Source organism: Dysidea avara, chromosome 13 (assembly GCF_963678975.1).
Source record: "Dysidea avara chromosome 13, odDysAvar1.4, whole genome shotgun sequence".
In the NCBI taxonomy this organism is placed as follows: Eukaryota; Metazoa; Porifera; class Demospongiae; order Dictyoceratida; family Dysideidae; genus Dysidea; species Dysidea avara.
Window position 1 is genome coordinate 3830992 of NC_089284.1, and position 21083 is coordinate 3852074.

The 21083-nt window shown below is 40.6% G+C and overlaps 6 protein-coding genes across 8 annotated transcripts in view; 3 read left to right on the plus strand and 3 right to left on the minus strand.

The window, feature by feature from the left end:
• Window positions 1-2270, minus strand: LOC136242916 (quinone oxidoreductase PIG3-like). Its single transcript, XM_066034417.1, has 3 exons — window positions 2086-2270; window positions 1605-2034; window positions 1-605 (listed from the first exon to the last, which is right to left on the minus strand). Exons 1-3 carry the CDS (start codon window positions 2251-2253, stop codon window positions 130-132), a joined length of 1074 nt encoding a protein of 357 aa, XP_065890489.1. The 5' UTR covers window positions 2254-2270; the 3' UTR covers window positions 1-129.
• LOC136242850 (serine/arginine repetitive matrix protein 2-like) lies at window positions 2268-5995 on the plus strand. The gene is made up of 9 exons (XM_066034343.1): window positions 2268-2586; window positions 2643-2729; window positions 2784-2933; window positions 3012-3197; window positions 3246-3338; window positions 3423-3512; window positions 3568-3642; window positions 3688-5679; window positions 5731-5995. The coding sequence occupies exons 1-9, from the start codon at window positions 2348-2350 to the stop codon at window positions 5852-5854; spliced, it is 3036 nt and encodes a 1011-aa protein (XP_065890415.1). The 5' UTR covers window positions 2268-2347; the 3' UTR covers window positions 5855-5995.
• On the minus strand, window positions 5871-8441 carry LOC136242881 (SH2B adapter protein 1-like). 3 transcript variants are annotated; one of them, XM_066034376.1, is made up of 6 exons: window positions 8221-8441; window positions 7494-8113; window positions 7288-7389; window positions 7108-7226; window positions 6328-7048; window positions 5871-6267 (listed from the first exon to the last, which is right to left on the minus strand). In XM_066034376.1, the coding sequence occupies exons 2-6, from the start codon at window positions 8100-8102 to the stop codon at window positions 5929-5931; spliced, it is 1890 nt and encodes a 629-aa protein (XP_065890448.1). In that variant the 5' UTR covers window positions 8103-8113; window positions 8221-8441; the 3' UTR covers window positions 5871-5928. The 3 variants fall into 3 exon arrangements, with proteins under 3 accessions (XP_065890448.1, XP_065890449.1, XP_065890447.1); XM_066034377.1 differs by having other exon boundaries at window positions 8158-8262; XM_066034375.1 differs by lacking the exon at window positions 8221-8441 and having other exon boundaries at window positions 7494-8151.
• Window positions 8271-9180, plus strand: LOC136242935 (bis(5'-nucleosyl)-tetraphosphatase PrpE [asymmetrical]-like). The gene has a single exon (XM_066034439.1). The coding sequence runs from the start codon at window positions 8340-8342 to the stop codon at window positions 9150-9152; it is 813 nt and encodes a 270-aa protein (XP_065890511.1). The 5' UTR covers window positions 8271-8339; the 3' UTR covers window positions 9153-9180.
• LOC136242878 (protein CASP-like) lies at window positions 9128-19787 on the minus strand. The gene is made up of 22 exons (XM_066034371.1): window positions 19367-19787; window positions 19167-19277; window positions 19074-19121; window positions 18945-19023; window positions 18835-18893; window positions 18710-18788; window positions 12204-12271; window positions 12022-12154; window positions 11910-11976; window positions 11816-11864; window positions 11513-11767; window positions 11408-11460; window positions 11312-11354; window positions 11101-11149; window positions 10728-10903; window positions 10531-10680; window positions 10361-10483; window positions 10229-10315; window positions 9940-9996; window positions 9663-9743; window positions 9365-9429; window positions 9128-9309 (listed from the first exon to the last, which is right to left on the minus strand). Exons 1-22 carry the CDS (start codon window positions 19433-19435, stop codon window positions 9210-9212), a joined length of 2001 nt encoding a protein of 666 aa, XP_065890443.1. The 5' UTR covers window positions 19436-19787; the 3' UTR covers window positions 9128-9209.
• The window catches only part of LOC136242868 (myotubularin-like), a 10854-nt gene continuing 9231 nt past the window's right edge, over window positions 19461-21083 (plus strand). The window contains exons 1-3 of the mRNA XM_066034362.1: window positions 19461-19615; window positions 19670-19827; window positions 19883-19968. Of these exons, the coding sequence (XP_065890434.1) occupies window positions 19543-19615; window positions 19670-19827; window positions 19883-19968 (317 nt within the window). The 5' untranslated portion in view covers window positions 19461-19542. The remainder of the gene's footprint in view (window positions 19616-19669; window positions 19828-19882; window positions 19969-21083) is intronic.

Consider the following 21083-nt stretch of genomic DNA (forward strand, 5'->3'; position numbering starts at 1 on the left):
TTAAAATTTGAAAAACTCCATAATAAGTTCAACACTTCAAACGGCAGGTCTGGACAGAGGTTCCATTAGTGGAACATTCTATGATTAAACAGTGTATATAAATTAGTAAAGATAAATATTAAATTCAGTTCACTGCCCTACACTGAGTACTATCTTTCCAATATTTTGATTTGTCTTCATATGTTGGTGGGCCTTTTCAGCTTCAGCTAGTGGAAAAACAGAATCGACTATCAACTTCACTTGACCATTGCTCAATAGAGGTACGACCTTGTCAGCAATTTCTTGAGTCAGCTGATGTTTGTATTCAAGGGCCCGACTTCGTAAAGTGCTTGGTATCAAAGAAACTCGTTTGCGGAGCAACACAGACAGATCCATTGGTTCTTGGATTACACTGCCTCCTAGTAACCCTAGCAACACTAGTCGACCATCCGTGGCCATACACTGCATATGTGATGTCCAATATGGTGCTCCAACAAAGTCCAAGATGACATCCACTCCTTTGCCCCCGGTAGTTTTCAGTACCTCTTCTGAAAAGTTTTGTGTCTTGTAGTTTATAGTTACATCTGCTCCAACTTGACTACACATGCTGAGCTTTTCTTCTTTACCTGTTAACAGTCAACAAGAATGATGATAATATCATATAAGACCAAGGGAAAAGTATGTGGTCAGGAGGTTGTAAGCCTGTACGAGTAATCCTTTCGGTTACACTTCTATAACTGACTATGCACTAGTAGAGTGGCTAAGCAACAAATTTCGATGAAATTGTTTTCTGTGGAAGTTGAATAAGGTATACTAAATCATTTGAGATACAGTGCCACATTAAAATCATTGCCTTAGGGCATGTTTGAAAGCTTTTAAACTAGGTTACAAGCCCATTTCTAGCTGGTCAGCAAACCATACAAGTGTATTCAAAGTCTGTTTTTTGCTTAAATAGCAAGAATGTATTTCAAATTTACAGGTGCAATCAGAAAATCTTTCAAAATGTGGCAAAATAAACTATTTTAACACTTCTAATGGAGTTTATATTTCAGTGTAAAAAGTACCAACAAAATAATATATATGGTTTCATGCTTCTTAACACTGCAAGTTAATGACTTGGACACCTCCGTTGCTCAGCTTTTGCATATGACGTTCCCTTGCTTGTCTATGCAAATGCAAAGTTTCAGTATATTTACTATTGAGTGCTTTTATGGGTTCCCAATACAAGATTTCAGGTAAGCATGTAATTTTATTGGCACCATGAAATACTATGAATATTGTACCAAATTTGGTGTTTTTATCAAAAAGTGAACGATTTTTTCCGCTTAGCCGCTCTACTATACAGGATAATTCATTGATAATGGCTCCATGTATACAGTTCCTCTAATATGAATACATGTCCGCTACATGTTGCACATGAACAATAATGAAATTTGGAACCCAAAAATTCCACGTGGGTAGTATAAGATAATCACATTTTGGAACGCTCCGTTTCATATCAACATGTATTTGGCACAATACAAGGATATTTCACCTTCCCTCATGTAATTCCAAATAGCATGCAGGTACTTCGTGCCCTGAGCCATTCATAAAATATCAACTTTAATAGCCCAAACATTACTTACTTGCTGTGGCAAACACCTTCACATCACGCACTAAATTCTTTGCTAATTGGATGGCAGCAAGGCCTACACTGCTGGCACCTGCATGAACTAAAAGAGATTCACCATCTTTGAGACGTCCACTCCAGAACAAAGCTGAGTAGGCAGTGAGGAACGCCTCGGCAACACTAGCTGCTTGAATGTACTCCATGTTCGGTGGCATCTTGATCACACTTTGATACGGAGCCAGACAATAACTTGCATAGCCTCCGCCCCCAATCAGGGCAAACACACGATCACCTTTCTTTAGGTTTCCCTCCTTACTAGCTGCCACGCCCATCTGCACAATTTCTCCAGCCACCTCCACCCCCAATATGTCGGATTCTCCAGGAGGGGGAGGGTAACGACCCCCAGCTTGTAGTAAATCTAGTCTGTTAACTCCAGCAGCTGCTACCTGTAGGGAACAAATTTTCTAGTAGCATTTCAAAATGAAAGTAGATTCTACTTTGATAAGGACTTGGTTATCCTTCTGTAGACATGGTATTGGTGTGTCCTTCACTAGCCAGACACTGCTATTAGACGCATCATATGTAATGCTCTCCATCACAATGTTTGTCAATAGGACACTTCCCACTACCGCAGTAGTCGCAGGACAACTAGCGCCTCCTAACATATTCACTTAAGCGCATAAAGAATTGTAATTATTTGTGGTCACGTGATGTGTATTTGTTGTATATCCTGACTTAGTTCTTCTCTTCGTCGTGAAAATGTACAACGGAATTGGATTATCGACAGTGCGCGGGTCAGGAACCAATGGCTACGTGCAAAGAAATCTGGCACATGTGAGTCATCTAAAAGAGCGCGTGAACTACGCCAGCGAAGCAGACATGACGGCAGGGGAACGCATGATTAACAGAAAACCAAATAAAGAAATATTGGAGCACGAGAAAAAACGCCGAGTGGAAGTGAAATGTGCCGAAATGAGAGAAGATATGGAAGAGCAAGGGTGAGTGCACTCTCACGTGAGATGTTCGGGATTTGTTCCTGTTTGGTGCACGGTAGATATTCCGAACAAGAAATCGATCAGAAGGTGGAGCAGCTAAGAGAGCAGCTGTTGACTGCCAAAGACACAGAAAATGACCAAGAATTGTAATTTGATGTGTTCTTGAATCACGTGATTCATAGCCACGCCCTTCATTTCAGGAAAAACTCGCACCAAGTGGCAGAGGCCAGTGAGAGAAAGAGACAGCAATTGAGGGAAGCCTTTGGCATCAGGGATGACTACGTTGATGGTAGTGCTTTCAACTTTGGTCAGCAGAACCAGTTGCAACAATCTCAGCAGAAAAGAGAAAAGTACGTGTGTGTGTTTCTGTGTAGTTTATACATTATGTATTTGTCTCCAATATCCAATAATGTGTGTTTTGTCCACAGTCCACCAAGCCACTCAAGACGTCGTTCATCTCCTTCATCAGATGACAGCAGCAGTAGCAGCAGTGATGATGATACATCATCTTTTAGTAGTAGCTCGACAACCACCAGTAGCTCCTCTAGTGAGGACGAAAAATGTCGTCGGAAGACACGTCGTAAACATGAATCAGAAAAGAAGCAAGCCAAAGAGTGAGCCCATTGTTTTCTTGTTATCAAATAATTGTGTTGACGATGCAGGGAAACAAAACCTTCTAGAGATACGAAGGGACGTGGAAGAAAACATTCTAGCGATGATGAAAGAGACTATGAGAGCAAATCAGCTGCCAGCAGGTTAGTTGAGAGCCTGTAATACAGAAGGATTGGGAGTCTTGATGTAAATAGCGTTGTATATCATCAATGTATGATGCTGTTTAGGTCATCTAGAGTGCATGATAGTCATTATATTGATGATGAAGTTAATGAGCAAAGACACCGCAGGAGACATGGTGACCATGCTAGATCTGAGTAAGCTGTTATATAGATACTCCACAGCATCACCTGATTACTCCTTTTTTAATAGGGAACAAGCCAAAGCTAAAACAATTGATAGAAAAAAACGTGCTTCCAACAATGGTGATGGTTCTGATGAGAAACAGTAAGTGCGATGAGTGTAGGTTTCTATGTGACTTCTGTCATGTAGTACATCAAAGCACTCAAGAAAATCACCTGCAAAGCCACCAGCTGTAAGAAATGTGGGTGATAAGGAACAGAAAAAAGCCAAGAGAAAGTACAAAAGTGAGTCAGATAGAGACACAAGGAAGGCCAGAGGGAGGCACTATAAGGAGCCAGGAGAGGTGTCTTCAGACAGTGGTAGTGATAGGAGTCCTTCTCCTCCACCAGTCAAGAAAAAACGTCAGTTGTCCCCAGAAAAGACAAAGGCAAGAAATGACGTACAAAAGTCAAGACCCAAATCACCTGTTGTAGCAGCCTCACGTAAGAAAACCAGCCCATCACGTTCTTCAAAACACAGCACCGATAAATACAAAGATGCCAGCCCATCTCATCAAAGCAGGAAACAGCATGATCCCACCTACCAAAGCAGGAAACAACCCAGCCTCTCCCCCAAACGACCTGCAGTCAGTAGTAGAGTTAAGAGACACTCATCATCAAGTGTGGACTCCTCCAGTAGTAGCAGTAGCAGTAGTAGTGATAGTAGTTCTGATGGTCTTGAGGAGGGAAGATTGCGGAGCTCTATCCAGCACAAGAGGGAGTCCCCTGCTACACAGCGACGTTCCCCTGTTTCTGTAAAGAGACGATCCCCTAGTCTTGCCCGTGCAAGGAGACGGTCATCCAGTCCTGGCCATAAAAGGAAACAGTCACCTACTCTTATTAATAGAAGGCCCAGTCCCACAGGTAGAAAATCTTCAAGTGGTTCAAGCCATCGTAGAAGAGTATCACCTAGTACTGTAGACAAGAGGAAATACAGCCCAGCTAAGAGAAAGGCATCACCACCAAGTGTCATTTACAGGAAGACAATAATCAGTCCTAAAAGAAAGAGCACACAATCTAGCCCACCTCCCCCAAAGACTAGCTCAATGCATTCTTCATCCAGTTTATCTTCATCTGATGACAGTAGTGACAGTAGCAGTAGTTATAGTGGTGATAGTAGGTCTCCATCTCCTGAACTGTCTAACAGACAAATACAATCACTCAGTGTAAGAGAACGGCCACCCAGTCCTGTGCAACAGCGACAGCAGTCCCCAAGTTTGCAACAGCGTAAAGGTCAACCACCAAGTCCTGTAAGCAGAAGGCAACAATCCCCAAGCCCTGTAGACAGAAGACGACGATCACGAAGCCCTGTAGACAGAAGGCGATGTTCACCAAGTCCTATCGATAGAAGGCGGCAGTCGCCAAGCCCTGTTGACAGAAGGCGACATTCACCAAGCCCTGTAGACAGAAGACGACGATCTCCGAGTCCTGTAGACAGAAGACGAAGATCACCAAGCCCTGTAGACAGAAGACGACGATCTCCGAGTCCTGTAGACAGAAGACGAAGATCACCAAGCCCTGTAGACAGAAGACGACGATCTCCGAGTCCTGTAGACAGAAGACGAAGATCACCAAGTCCTGTAGACAGAAGGCGACGTTCACCAAGCCCTATAGACAAAAGGCGACGATCACCAAGTCCTATAGACAGAAGACGAAGATCACCAAGCCCTGTAGACAGAAGGCGACGATCACCAAGCCCTGTAGACAGAAGGCGACGATCACCAAGCCCTGTAGACAGAAGACGAAGATCACCAAGCTCTGTAGACAGAAGACGACGATCACCAAGCCCTGTAGACAGAAGGCGACAATCACCTAGTCCAATTCACAGAAGACGACGTTCCTCAAGTTCTGTTGAACAAAGATGGCATTCACCAAGTCCGAATGATAGAAAACGACGCTACAGAAGCCCTGTCAGGAAAAGACGACGCTCTTCCAGTCATTCTGAAAGGCACCAACGTTTTCCAAGTCCCAGCAATAGGAGGTGGCGTTCCCCTGTGAAACGAACTCGCAACCCTGACAGAAAGCAATCCACGAGCCCCAGAAGAGAGAGGAGGCATCCTCAAAAAGAATCATCCCCATCTGGTAGTTATACCAGTAATGAGAGACGCAGACAGTTCAGAAAGTCAAGATCCCCCTTATACAGGTAAGTGCTAACTAGCACACATCCAACTTTCATTTGTGACGTCTTATATAGACCATCAAGACATGATGAAAAAGCAGAGAGTAAAGGTCATGCCCATGACAGCCCTTCTTCCAGTGATTCGTCATCTTCAGATGACAGTGACTCTACCGAGTACAGTTCTACTGACGTAGAGTAGACCAACTGCATTGTAGTATTGTTATCAATGTGTTGTTAATTGTTGTAATTAAAATGTGTTTATTGACCATCATGTTATGTTAATACATACACATTTCCATTGCTATTGTTTGTCCGACCATTGTGTCGGACTGAAAGACTACGTGTGTGAAAATTGTCTGTAGATAAAGTGTTGCTCCTCAGATTAGATGCTGTAGATGAAGTTCTACCTAATGGTTCCATGCGTACTCCAGGTAGATTGGGAACAGGTGTGCCAACTGGTAAATGGTCGGTCAATTGAATGTCAGCTGTAGTTCCTGGTGCTTCAAGGGGAATGGGGTGGGTCTTGAAGTGGTCAAGCATGTGTAGAATGTTTCTGAATTCCAAATGTTGTACACGACAGGTTCCATTGGGACTGATAGATAATCTTAAATGCTGTGGGCAATAAATAGAGTAGTAAAACATACCATGGGAAACAAAGTAAAAATCAATTACCTTAGCTCTTCCATGATAATTAAAGGATAATACTAGATCACCAGCACGTGATTCACTTTGACGGATTAAATATTCACCAGTTCCACCATTGCCATGATGAGTAACCAAAAGAGCAGCATCAATTCGAGAAATCATTCCATGAAACCATGGGTACTGTCTCAAACCATCTGGATCCACACCAGGTTCTAATGAAGGAAGAGGGGAACCCCCACCAGTTGGGGAGCCCCGAGGGGAACAGTCACCACTTGCATCACTGTCATCATCAGCATCAGTAGCAGGAGGTCCATCAATGAATGAAGTGTTCAATGATCTTGTAGATAAACTATGTTCAGTAGACAACACTGGATCAGGTGAGACTGCAGATGTGATGTCATCTTGTGATTCAGTGGTGGGAACATTTGGCGGAGTGGGAACACGTAGTTGAGATGAAGCCAGTGGGGTTATAAGCGTGCTGCCCCTTCCTTGACCGGATGAGTCACTGATACGACGAACCACTGACCCATGAGAAGATGATGGAATGTCCAAAGTGCCAAGTGAGTTACTGCGGTGAGTCCTGCTAGGGCTTGAGGTGCCATCCTGCTGTCCTTGTACAAAAAGTGGAGTAAATTCCATCATATGTTCTCTCCTCCGCCTGCCGGCAGAATCAGGTGATCTACTACTGTTGTCAGGTGATCTGCTGTTGTCATTGGCCATTTCATTATGGCTAGCGACATTGTTATTGCTGCAATAAAAACATTTACTCACTACTATCCATAGCAAAAAAAGTTGAATAAGACCAACCTTAAGCTGATCAGTTCATTATCACTTTGGATGCCAGCATATCTGTTGATTGCCTCCACCCATGACTGCATGGCTTCTTTGCTCTTAGCATCAAATACATATTCCACAGCTCCTTTGGCCTAAGCAGAAACAAAGATTAGTAAAACGATGGTCCATGCAACTTGATACTGTCCAACATACCTTAACTACAAACGAGCTGCTACAATCAGGTACTTCTACATGTGACGTAGGCCGCACAGACGTGATCAGAAAACAAAACAGGCTCATCTTGGGCTGAGCAGTCTAAAAAATATAATATATATCATTTACCCAACTTAATTACAATGTGGCTAACAGTACAATGGAAACAAGAAGAAAAGCCACAATGACCACATCTACACACACACCTTAGGAGGACATCTGATTAACAGCTGGTACATGCCATGGACCAGGCTCAGAGTAACATGGCATCTACACCAGTTGAGGTTATCAAAATTGTCGCTGGATTGGTTGAATTGTAACATGTTCATGTTCGCAGACATCACAGGGGTGGCCACAGACTGTTGCTGCTCCACAGTAGGTCCCCGTAGTGTGGCACCAGCAGCCAGTGTCGTACTGCTGTTTGTTACAGGACTGGTCTGTGTTAGTGCACTTGTAGCCAATGTGTTTGAGCGTCTTCTGGTTGGCCTGCTGCCTTCACTACTGGCATCCCCACCATCTTTGTTCTTCCTGAAAATGCTCTTCCATGCTCTTTGCCTGGGGGGTTGCGTGGACGGCGTTAGCGTAGCCGAAGCAGCCGCAGCATTATGATTATCAACAGTGTTTGGTGAGGAAGACTCTTCGAAGTAGGTCAAGAATGATGCTGTGAAAAGTCGGGCAAATCCAGCGGTCGGAACATCGTTGTATTGGGGATTATTGAGACGAAATTGACGCAGTTCTCCTTTGAAACAGTCAGATAACTTTTGTGCCTGTTCATCACAGAAGCTGCCCCAATCAGGGAGGGCTCCCTCGCTCATCACGAAAGTGTCTACAAATAAAAATGACATGTCGAAGAAATAAGTGAGATCTAACTTGCTAACTGACACCATGAGTATACACACAACGCTTTATACTTGTCTGCTTTTATATATTTACCTTTCCCTGAAGACTGATCTTCCTAGAATTTACCAACATCACACAAGACCGTGAACCGGAAGTCGTCTTGTAGTAATTGTAAATTGTTACGATGACTTAATTATGTTACTACTAAAATTATGGCTTCTCTACTACCAGCCGCCTTACAGTTAGTCGCTTCACTAAAGCGCTTCTTTCCTGGTAGCCGCTCAGTGGCCCGCAGCCCCTATGGTGTCCTGTTGCCACGAGAACATCACAAAGTCGTAACGGAAGATGATATCGGTGGGCGGCGTTTGATCATCATAGGCGATGTACATGGATGTTGCGATGAGTTAACGGAATTGTTGGATCAAGAAAACATATCAGACAACAATACTTGTGTTATATTTGTGGGAGATCTTATTAATAAGGGACCCAAGAATTCCCAGGTGGTGAAGCTTGCCAGGCAACTACTGTCATACAGTGTGAGGGGTAACCATGATGAGGTGTGCCTACTAGAATGGGAGATGGCTCAACAAAATGGCGGAAAATTGTCAGACAAGTTTAGCTGGATGAACCAGTTGTCAACTGAAGACATAAACTGGTTGTACGACATGCCATACACCATCAGTGTCCCTAGCAGGAATTTCATAGTGGTACATGCAGGTTTGGTCCCTGGGTGTAATTTACAAGATCAAGACTTGGAAGAAATGATAACAATGAGAAATGTTACAGAGAAGGATGGAGTTTACACTGCTACTAAATCAAACAGTGACGGTGTATGTTGGGCCAGCAAGTGGGAAGGCCCTACACATGTATATTTTGGTCATGATGCTCAACGGTTCCTTCAGAAACACCCTTATGCTACAGGCCTGGATACAGGGTGTGTATATGGTGGACATTTGACTGCAATATATCCATTAACTGGTAAATTAGTAACTGTTACATGTCATGATATATATGAATCTCCTTAATATTTAATTCATTGACAGATGCTTGTAATGATGAGAATAAAAGGTATTTGGTGTGTGCTACCCTGGTAAAGGGTTCAAATTGTGTTCACCACGTATTAGACCGATAATCTCATCCAGACCTTCACCTTTGTGCTCTACTTGAAGGTGCTCTGTAAACCTGGTTGAAATTAGCAGACTAATAGAATTGGCTGACTACAACAGATTTCACTTACTTCTGTACCAATTCAGCTGAAACATCTCGACTGCATGATACAGTGTTGGCCAAGCGGAACAACACCTGTAATAATGATACACTGATGACAACTGTTTCTTGTTAGGCCTATTTTCTGAGAAGATACAATAACAATAGTTGCTAGGCAAACAATTGGGACTGAGTACTTTTAAATGCCTTTAATATGTAAAACAAGAAATGGTATTGAATATACAAGCATTGAGTTAACAATGTTACTGCTCAGTGTCAACAATAAGCCTAGTCAAGAGTGGTATAACATTCATGCATAATTTGCTTACCATAAACACTAACAAGTGTAATAGGACAGTGTACACGAATGCTATCATTCTGGCCACTTTGTTAGAAAGGATGAACCTTCCCTACAAAAGGAAATGACAGTAAGAATTTGGATATAGCAGTACAGTGGAACTTCTTTCAATTCTGGAGGCCATGTTTGGATCACAAAAGTGTCCTGATTTATATTAGGAGTTTAAATATACCCTTTTCAAACAGTATCCACATTTCAAGGTGTTCTCCTTTTAGGAAGAAGTTCCACTGCACATAAAATCGTTATACCAGCACTAGGGTGGCCTTGTCTGGCCCGCTGAGATTCATGTACTTCCTCTGGCGTTCCTGTAGGAAGTGAGTATAGGGAATAACTGAGTAGATATTATATATGTGACATATTTGGCAAGAAGCATACTTAAGCAGAATCACTATACAAAATTCAGCAGAATTATACAACTGGATTACTACACAAACATTTTAAAGAAACAATAAATGTTAAAATAGAAACATAATTCACTGAAAGACTATCATGTGGTTTTTTATGGGATTTCCAAATACCTGTACAATGTAATCATACCTTGCTACTGAATGCTGCAAATGGGTCAAGATTATTTTCATAATCTGATGAGTATCGTTTCACCACATCGTCATCGACCACACCTCTCTGTGATCATGTGATACACTAAAGCAACATCATGTGATCACTTACACTGCTGTTGCTAGGGTAACACTGTAGGAACTTTACTTTCTCGTACAGTTTGACATTGTCAGCTCGCAGCATGTCTGCCTCTTGTCTCAGTAGCCGATTGGAGTTGTGCAACTGTCCACAGTCCTGTGACCAAACCAATGACGGCATCTGGCAACAGAAAAGAGACACACCTCTTCTAGCTGAGAGTTCCGTTCTTTGAAACGTTCACGCTGGCTGGTAACTATCGACAACAATGAATCACTGCTTGGTTGGTGGTCAGTCATTGACAACACATCTGCTAGTAATTCTTTAGTGGTGGTCCCAGTAACATCTGTATCACCCTACAAGCAAAGTAGATAAACACACCCAAAATCTGTGACACACTTACATCCCTAGGAGGGAGTAGTGGTCGCACCAACGACAAGTCAGACTCCAACTGTGACACCAACTTCTCGCTTTGATGGTAACGCTCCGACAACTGGGAGTGCTCAGCCTGCAAGGCACTGTACCTTTCTTGTTGTTGACCCAAGAGCTGTTTGGTGGCTGTATACTCGGATTGTAGCACTGCAAGAAGTGGTAACTGGTAAACATATGCACCAGAGACAAAACTATTGACCACAAGCCAAAAGTGTATAAATCAGTACTAAGTAATGACCTACTAAGTGTTCTAATAACAACCCACTAGCCCCTCATTACAACAAGTTCCATTGAGTAGTCACATTCCAGTCATCATGTCTCACAACCATATCATAGTGACTCACTTTTATTCTTCTCCAGTAGAAGCACTTCCAGTGGCTGAGAGGTGTCCGTCTAGAATTCACAAGATATGATAATCACATAAAATTTTGAAAGGTAATAGTATAATAAAATTTCTGCGACCAATCAAATTAGGGCTTATTGTTTTGATGTCTAGTCAATATGTACAGAGAACCAAACTTGGTCTCAATACCCTTGCCTGTCATTAGCACTTACCGAATCACATGATCCGGAAGAGAATTCCACAGACCTGATCACACTAAAGCACAAAGCAAGGATTATCAGTGACACGATGTGACAATTATGTCATACTCTAATTCTCTCCTGATCTCTTCGTAATCTTTTTGATTGGCTAACGTGGACTCCTACATGTCAATGGATGTCACAAAGGAAACAGTGATAGCATGGGTAGCTCACCAGAGTTTGCAGGGCACTGTTCTTCACCTCTAGTTGTTGTTGCAGTTGTTCAATCTGCACATTACCTTGCTCTTTAACTCTTGCCAACTCTCGTTGAGCATTCTGCAACTGTTCCATCAGTTCTGAGGCTTCGTGTTCTCTAGTCTCATTGGCTGTGATTTCACCAGCAGCAGCAAAGTTTTGCCATGATGGTGGTGACTGTGTTCTTTGTATCTGCTTAGCTTCTTCCAGCTCCCTTTCCATGGTAATCACCCGCTGTTATTAGGAGACCATATGACTTCAATATTGATCACATGAGCTTACTTGGTTAGCTCTTTCCAAGTCAGTAGCCAACAGGTCAATCTCTGCTGCTCTAGTGGAACAAACTCAGTGATATTGTACTAACTACCGTACTAACTTTGCTGTGCTCTCCTCGTCAAATTTATTCTTCAAATCAAACAACTCTGCTTGCGTACTTTCTAGGGCTGCGATTGGTTAGATAATAAACTGAGTACAAGACACATGCCTACCAGCAGTCAGGGTGACCACCTTGCTCTCCGATTGGCTCAATTTATCCTTAAATGATTCTACCACTTCCTGCAACTGTTTCTCTTGTTCGCTGTATTCTCGGACTAGCTGTTCCTCACGTGTTCTCACCATAGCCTGTCAACACACACTGGATATCACAACAACAAATGACCACACTCCTCACCGCAGCTTTCTCCTGTAGGGTGTTCTCATGTGACCTCAGTTGTTCCCTCAACCGATTAATGGTGACCTCTGTAGTGCATCACAAACAACAATAGCATGCTTTTAACAGTTATTACAGCACAACCACAAATATTACATACACTAGTTAGCAAAACTAGTGTACATTGGTGTTGTTCAGTGGTGCAATAAACATAGCCACTGAATTTGTACACATGTACTTAATGTGTTCATTTGCTCTTTTGTGTATGTATGTATGTGTGTACACATGAGCATGCTGAATACAATACAGGATACACATTACTATTTATTGGCACAAAAGCGAAGATGACCTGGTCTACATAAAATACTATCATTAGGCACAAAGAGGTATAAATAGGGAGTGTGCATATAATTATGGGATTTCAAGAACTTTTGTAAGAGTGAAAGAGAAGAGAGTGTGTGGTTAGCTGGTCAAGTTAGTCACAAGGTGTATATAAGGACAGTCATATGCAAACCACATGACTTGAGGCGATAGTTCCCACAATGCTAAAAAGCTCCCACATCAACTAAACAAACTAAAGAGAGACCTGGGTGGGCTTAGTTGGTATAAGCAATTTAGTGTGAAGAAAACTATTCTGAGAATTATCTCATTCCAGGAAACACCAACAATCCGTAGCAACAGGGCTGTTACCAGGGACAGTTGCCAGACACTATTAATTGGTTAATAACCTCACAGTATATACAGCTGACTACAGTCCAGCCCAAAGACTTAATGGCTTCTGTAATTACCAACACTTCAGGGACTTACTTGGGTAGATCACTTTCAAGAATATTTTACCATGCTATATATTTTTAATGGATTTTTATAATTTAACTTAATTCATTTTTTAGTATATACAACTTAGTAATAGAAATTAACCATTACAGCAAAACAGGCTACTTTTCCATGGAATCCCTAAAAATGGTGACAGATAACTAGCTGGTTACTATCCTTCCTTCACTTGCCACTATTGTCCACTTCATTACTACTGATAATCATTATAATTATGTTAATTTAGCAGGCAGTGAACAGTTTGGCATGCAAACAGAATTCAAGTACTATAATATAATATGTTTCCACATGATGGTGAGTTTCGCAAGAATTAATCCACCCACCAAACAGGGAAAGCAGGAACTCTTGCATGATCACTTCCTAACCATCTGACCATAAATGTAGGAAAAGACCATTTTGCACTAAATGAATCATATTATCAACCAAAAATTGTAAACTGAATGGCTAGGTACCAGGCCATTTAAAGGTTGCTAATTTTCAGACAGCCAGCCCTTCTGGTAAAACTCCAACTCTTCTGGTCACATTAGGTCAGAATTTTTTGGCCTTAATAGGCAGGTGGCTGGTGGATTAGTATATAAACTTATCACTTGGGGAGTTTAAAGTTGGCTTTTGTAGAGAGGTAGCCTTTCTATACAGGTGGCCACTAAAACAGGTTTTACTGTACATGAGGACATTTTTCTTTTAAAACATCGTATCATTTCCCAATAATTTTGCAGGAAGTCAGTCAACCAGGCGCAACATGAGATTAACATTTCAGTATACAGTAGAAATTTCCTTGCAATAGGAATCATGATCCAAAACATGCACTGTGCTGTCCTTGTCAGCATAAACATTGGCCCAATTAATGCATTCCATCATTTATTCTGCTAATGTTTCAGTAACAATGGTGACTGTCCAATAGGTGTAATCACCACTCAAAAATGAGTGCCATTATAAACCACTACAAATGACTTCAACCAGTGATGTAACAGAGCTCACATTAACTCAATTAGCAGTCACAACATAATATTGTGTGCTATAAAGGTAACTAGGTGATAGCCTTGCTAAGTCAAGACAATACAGAATAGAGTCTCCCAAGGGTTGAAACTTATAGCCACCTCTACAAGGCTTCACGAATAACATCATCATTGTATACACAGGGGCAAAGAGTTCATAAAATTGAAATCTTTCAGAAGGGGAACACACAGTTTAATTTCAGGAGTCTAAATCTGTGAACACTAACAGGACCTCAGATAAGTATCTAGCCCCTTTTCTCAGGGAACACCTCTGTCTAGGGTAACATACCACCCTCCCAACCAGAGGGAGGGGTACGACATGCGTGCGTGAATACTAATAAAATTAGATAAACTACCAGAGAGTATTTTATAGAAATGTACTTCTGGTACATATTCATAGTGATATATCAGGCATGAATGATTGTATATGGTCATTAAAAGATTGTTGTGACTCTTCATGGAAAGTCGACTGCCATTGATCGTCATTACTAGTTTCTCCTTAACGGAAGCATTTATAGTTACAAAATTCACATCATTATAAAGTACAGATAAAGAATATCACTTAATCCCTGGTGATCCCCGACATCAGTATAATGTACAGGACCTGTTGGGTTCACATGAAATGTTTTCTGATGTAGTGAATTCTTACACTAGTACACGTAACGCGTGTCGTACCCCCTTCTGCTCCCAAACAGTATATACTCCAGTATTTCAAATGTCAACCATTTTGAGAAATAGCCTTTCAATCCATGACAGTAGAAACTGAAAGACACTAGAAGCTACAAGTACATAAATAACTGAGGCGTTGGTGAGTTATTGAATACTCTTGGGACAGGCTTCATTACTGGTGTAGCGAGTGAGTGTAACCCAGCAACAATTCTCGAGAAATAACAATTACATGTAATTTACCACTTTACCCTGCACTCAAAAATGCCAACATGGCTTCATTAAAACCACAAGCACATAAACCATTTAACCACAACTAACAGCTTGACACCCACTCAAATTCAATGATTCAAACTCACTCATACTCAAAGCAGACATTATCATGGACAATTATAATAAGCAATGGTGTGTGAAATGGGCCAAAATTATAACATAATAGTATTGGCAGACTGAATGATGATGAGGTGTGAATGATTTAGTCTAGGAGTTCTCAGTAGCATTGCATTGATGGTGACAAGCACATTACAAGGATTGCTATGAGACAGTGGTAGTAAACCTGCCAAAGTCCCTCCCTTATAGCATGCAGGAATTTCATATTCAGTTCAGAGAATTGATCAGTGTAAAATTTATCAGTGAATTTTAACAGAAAGAAATATGGTGGGAGTATAGTTTGTTCTTTTTAGTCACATTTCTGCTAACCAGTATAGAAATAGCTAAGAAGTAATCCTAAAGACAAGTTGCAATCAAATAAGCTTATTATTATAGGATGCATGGTATGATTTTGGTGCGAACACAAAGTGGAATGGAGGAGGGGGAGAAGGAGAGAGTTATGTTACTGTCATACGCAGGATTTGTACTTGTCAGTTGCAAATAATTGGGAGCTGAGTCTTTGTTATCATATACTATAACTGTCAACAATACATTCCTAGCACCATAGACATTCCAAGTGAGAGGCAGTAAACTAGTGAAGCAGGTGGCTAGCTAAATAGCCATAGCTGTCCTCCCACACAAACTATACCACAGACCTCATGACCAACAGTGTCAACCATATAACATATAAACAGCTAAAATCTCATGAAACTTGTCAATGTTGAAACTAAAACAAGCCTGTGACATGAAGAGCTTAAGAAATAGTAGCTCCAATGGCCACACAACCATGTACAAATATGTTAACAACTTTCTCAGAAGTCACACAGGAAAAAATATTTAAATATAAACAGCTAGCCACCTGCTTCACCCGTATGACAGGTGGCTAGCTAAACAGCTAGCCACCTGTCATACGGCAAGATTTGTACTTATCAGTTGCAAATAATTAGGAGCTGAGTCTTTGTTATCATATACTATAACTGTCAACAATACATTCCTAGCACCATAGACATTCCAAGTGAGAGGCAGTAAACTAGTGAAGCAGGTGGCTAGCTAAATAGCAAGAGTTAATAATAGAGAGGAGAGTGTCCAACACAATACAGAGCCTCTACAAATGATTCAGCGTGATTCAAAGGGATTCCTCTGTAAAATTCTGTGATTTTTAGTATATTCTATATGTGAAGATTGTTTTAATCATCGCATTTCTTTGTTTTTCCCATGTGCAATCATCACATTTCTTTTTTCTGGCAGTGTGCACTTGTTAACACGTCTGAGAGAATCCCTTTGAATCATGCTGAATCATCTGTAGAGGCTCTGTATTGTGTTAGACACTCTCCTCTCTATTATTAACTCTTGTAAATAGCTATAGCTGTCCTCCCACACAAACTATACCACAGGCCTCGTGACCAACAGTGTCAACCATATAACATATAAACAGCTAAAATCTCATGAAACTTGTCAATGTTGAAACTAAAACAAGCCTGTGACATGAAGAGCTTAAGAAATAGTAGCTCCAATGGCCACACAACCATTTACAAATATGTCGACAACTTTCTCAGAAGTCACATTGGAAAATATTTAAACTCCAATGTTGTAAAATTGTTAATGATGGTAAAGTTATATTGGAAGTTAATATAATTGTATTACAATATTGGAAATTTAACTCAATTCCCAACGCTGTTTATTTTGGAAACACGAAAAAAATTCCAAAATTGAACATCTTTTCCAGCATACCAGCATGACTATAAATTCATAGTCAATTTTTTTCCCTATACAGGAAAGTATTCATAAACATGATAGTTTTGAGAAATGTTATCATCATAAAACATTGTATCACAAATCCTCCAACTCATGTACCTACTTGGATGATAATTTTTATCAAAGGTATGTACTCCCAATGATTTGCATTGAAAGATGTGTATTTAGTCACAGTTCTGCCTATGAATACATTATTTGAGTGATAGAAGCATTTGACATTTTCACAAGCACTAAGAGATCAATAGTGGTCACTCAACTGCTTTGGTAACTGCAAAGTGCACAAAGAAATGTGTACATCAGTGAAACCTAAGGCTTGCTGTAACTGTAAACATGTCATGTTCTATTATGTGGTAAGCCTAACTCAATACGGATAGGACCTGTGGTCTCTACAACCTCTGGCCATACCTCTGAGGGGAGGGAATTATAAATTTCAGCACAGCACGAAGATATAAACTTCAAATACACAGTAGCAATGAATTTTACATATTTAGTATTTGTTATTATATGCATTGTAACTTGAGAATTCGATAGCAGTAAAAGTTTAAGCTTTGTCAGATTTACTTCAATACTTCATGAATAAAAACTATAATGATGTTGTTTTGTGAGGCTTCTGTGTATGAGCCCAATCAATAGTTACTATAATGGTACAGGCTGCGTTACAAACTGGTGGTAAAACAATGGATTAGTAGATTAGTAAATGGTAAAATGTATGCACACAGAACACACACACACTACGTATTTAAACAAAAATCGCTTTGATAGGCTTCCCAACCATTATCATGGACTTGCCTACAGCCGTGTTGAAAATCATCTACACCTAATTTCCAGCACGGCTACACTTTTCCATCTCTATCCCACTATGAATGGCTTTCTACTGGCCATTATAGCACCCTTTTTACAGTATTCTTATATGGATGCAAGGCATGTATATGAACTCTTAATTGTTAAAAGTCGTTACAGCCAGTATAAGTTTCACTGGGGTGTTGAACCAACAGTCTTTATAAGGCAGTAGCTATATGCAGTTGATTGTACAGTGGAACTTAAAGTGTGAATAGTGCCTTCTAAAGAAAAAGAAGAAAAAAAAAAAACTCCACAAAATTTCTAGTCAATTTTTCACCCATAGGAAAATTTTTATAAAAATACTGTATCCCAGTTCATAATATAAAATGATTTCTTGTTTGTTATGTAGCTACTTTCAATGATTTGCATATACCCATTAAAAGATGTGTAGTTATAGTTATTTGAGTGATAATTCACTTTGAGATCAGTAGTGGTCACTCAACTAGTGCTGGCCTAAGTGGACAAAGGAATGTGTGCATCAGTGAAATCTGAGGCTTGCTGTACCTGTAAGATATTTTATTTCATGCTACGCCTTACGAGTTAGAGAAAGACACTCAATACCTCTGTCAAGGATATAGCACCTGTGGTCTGAGAATTTGATCATAGTGAATATAAAACTGTGAATGATGTTGTTTTGTACGGCTTCAGCATACGAACCCAGTGAATGGTTAATACTAATACTAATGTAACCTGATATGTGCAGGCTGCATTACAAATTGGTGAAACAAAACAATGGATTGGCTTAGTAAATGGTGAAATGCATCACTGTACACCACCACACATACGAATGCAGACACCACACACACAACTACGTACGCACACACACAACTACGTACACACACACACACAACTACGTACACACACACACACACAACTACGTACACACACACACACACAACTACGTACACACACACACACACAACTACGTACACACACACACACACATACACGCAGTATGTATGTAAATACCACACACACACATACCATTCCACACACATGTATGTTTATGTACATAGACAGACACACTATACCACACCACCAACAAGCCACACTGGATGCATAACTGAATACCTTGATTTTTCACTTCAGCAAATTCACTCTTGTACTCTTCAAGTGTCTCTCTGAGTTGTTTGTTTTCAATATCTCGATCCTACATATCAGGGATAGTAATATGATTACTACTAGTCTCTGGTTACCTGCATAGTGATCAGTTTTTGCTGGATAGATATAGCTTGTTGTAACACAGGAATTGAATCTGTATTCAACATAACAAAGTGTTCATTGCTAAAATGGATCCAATACTAACCCGGTACATCAATAAGCTTGCGATACAAATTAAGACAAGCTGTCTCAGCCACTTTACTTCTTTTTGACAATGCATCGATCTTTCAAATTAACACAATCTAACACAACGACACAATAAAAGGAAAATAACCTCAGCTTGAAATGCCTTCAGCAGGGGGCCAGCAGCTTTCCTGACATCCTGTAGTTGCTATGAGTGATGACTTTAGTGATGTCTGTAACTTACCTCGGTTGTGGTTTTCTTAAACTCTTTGCTCTGCTCTACAAGTCTCTTACGGGACGTGTCGGACTCGTCTTGCCTATTAGCTATTTCTGTAGCTGTAGCTTCTAACTGCTTCTGCACTCCGGGGTTGCATTAAATTATTAGAATACATTTAAAATCACATAGGCTTGCACGTAAGGTTTAGCCCGAAGGCAATGGCTTACATGAAATTCTGGTAGGTCAAACTGTTTCCAGAACTGTAGGAGGTTGGTAAAGGTGTTTGTAGACGCCATTCTTCCTTAGAACGACTCCCTCTCCGGAAACGTTCCGTAAATTGTTTACATGTAAGGTATTGCAAGTGTGTGCAAAATAGTATTAGCGTATTTTTGTATCCCGGGGAATGGATAGCGAGCCGGAATCTCTTATTACAATAAACAGATCTGAAGCCTATTCGTTGCGGAGCAAGACGATAGGTATTTAAGGTGGATTTTGTCACTGCGCATGTCCATCCTACCACGCCCTCACAGATGACGATACGCGCGAAACCGCGCAGTTATCAACCCTGCCCGGGGAAGTGATTATTAATGAGGGCAGTCCTGGCCCCTTTACTGTTGTCCTTACTAACTATCGGCTGATGGTACAGGGACATACACACAGACCACACAATGACGTAAAGAACTATGACGTAAGTTGTCCTTCACGCGAGCTGTACACACTAACTTAGTTGGGTCTGTATACAGATACCTATAGGTGTTGTGGATGTTGTAGAGGTTCCTTCAGGATCATGTGAGCTAGTAGTATGCTGCAAGAATGGACAGACTTGCAGGTACAGTTGATTTCCAGTTGGTTGTGTATATAAAAGTCTTGGTTCATTGTCCTGTGTTCAAATTTCATTGCTTTATGTGTGCATATATTGTGTTGTTGAGAAGATTGACTATCACAGAAATGCTTTGCATAAGCTTTTAGCTAATACTGATAGCCAACCTATATACCAGGGTCCGCAATCTGAAAAAATTAACTTTTGCAAATCAATTTCCCTACCATTGTGGGATGTTCGTTGTAGTATCCCATTGCTAGATCCACCATGAAACTGGAGGCACAATTGTTGTCTTCACAGCTTTTAGTATCGCATGCGATGCTAAATTTATTTTTAAAATTTCATGCTCCACACAAAGGACTGGATAAAACTTGTCACTTTGCTAGATTTTATGTAGAGTTATTGTAGTTAAAAAGTACACACAGTAATAAGCAAATGATTCACTGGGTTCCCATTGCTCTCTTTTAAAATCAGGAAATAAAACACAAATTTTAAATTCAAGCTGCTCTACCAGCCAAGACAAGAAAAGCCAACTCTTCCTCATAGTGATGTGATAAGGTTGGATACATAGTCTGTCTATAACTGTTAGTCTGGAAAGGATCTGAGATTTCTCACCAGAGTGTTAAAATTTTCATACATCATTCAACGGGATTCTCTCAGTGGTGCCACAGTCCGTTCCAGTACTTCTGATGCCATACTGGTCACCTTATTTTGTTTAGAATGATGATAAATGATGGTCCAAACTGTTTGGTAATAGTAGCAGTTGTGATGTAGTATACTGGCAGCTCACCAGAAGCCACCTAGCTATAATTGAAAATGAAAGCTGGAGTTTGTGCTTTTTGGGTTGATTTTTGCATATTTTGCAACATGATGGTAATGTAGTAATTTGAAGCTGCTGTGGAGCATGAGAACTAGGTGAAGTCAAATTTGGACAATTTAACTGCCTCTCGTAGTGAGAGCTTAGAACAACGTGTGGAAGCTATGGATATGGCAAAAATTGACAACCGCTGGCCAAATGTCCAGGGACATCTTTTGCCATAGTTCTAGACTGTTATGGCTGCAGAAGCACTGGAAATGGCTAGTGTGGTATCTTTAATGCTACAGAAATTTTTGATGATTGTCAC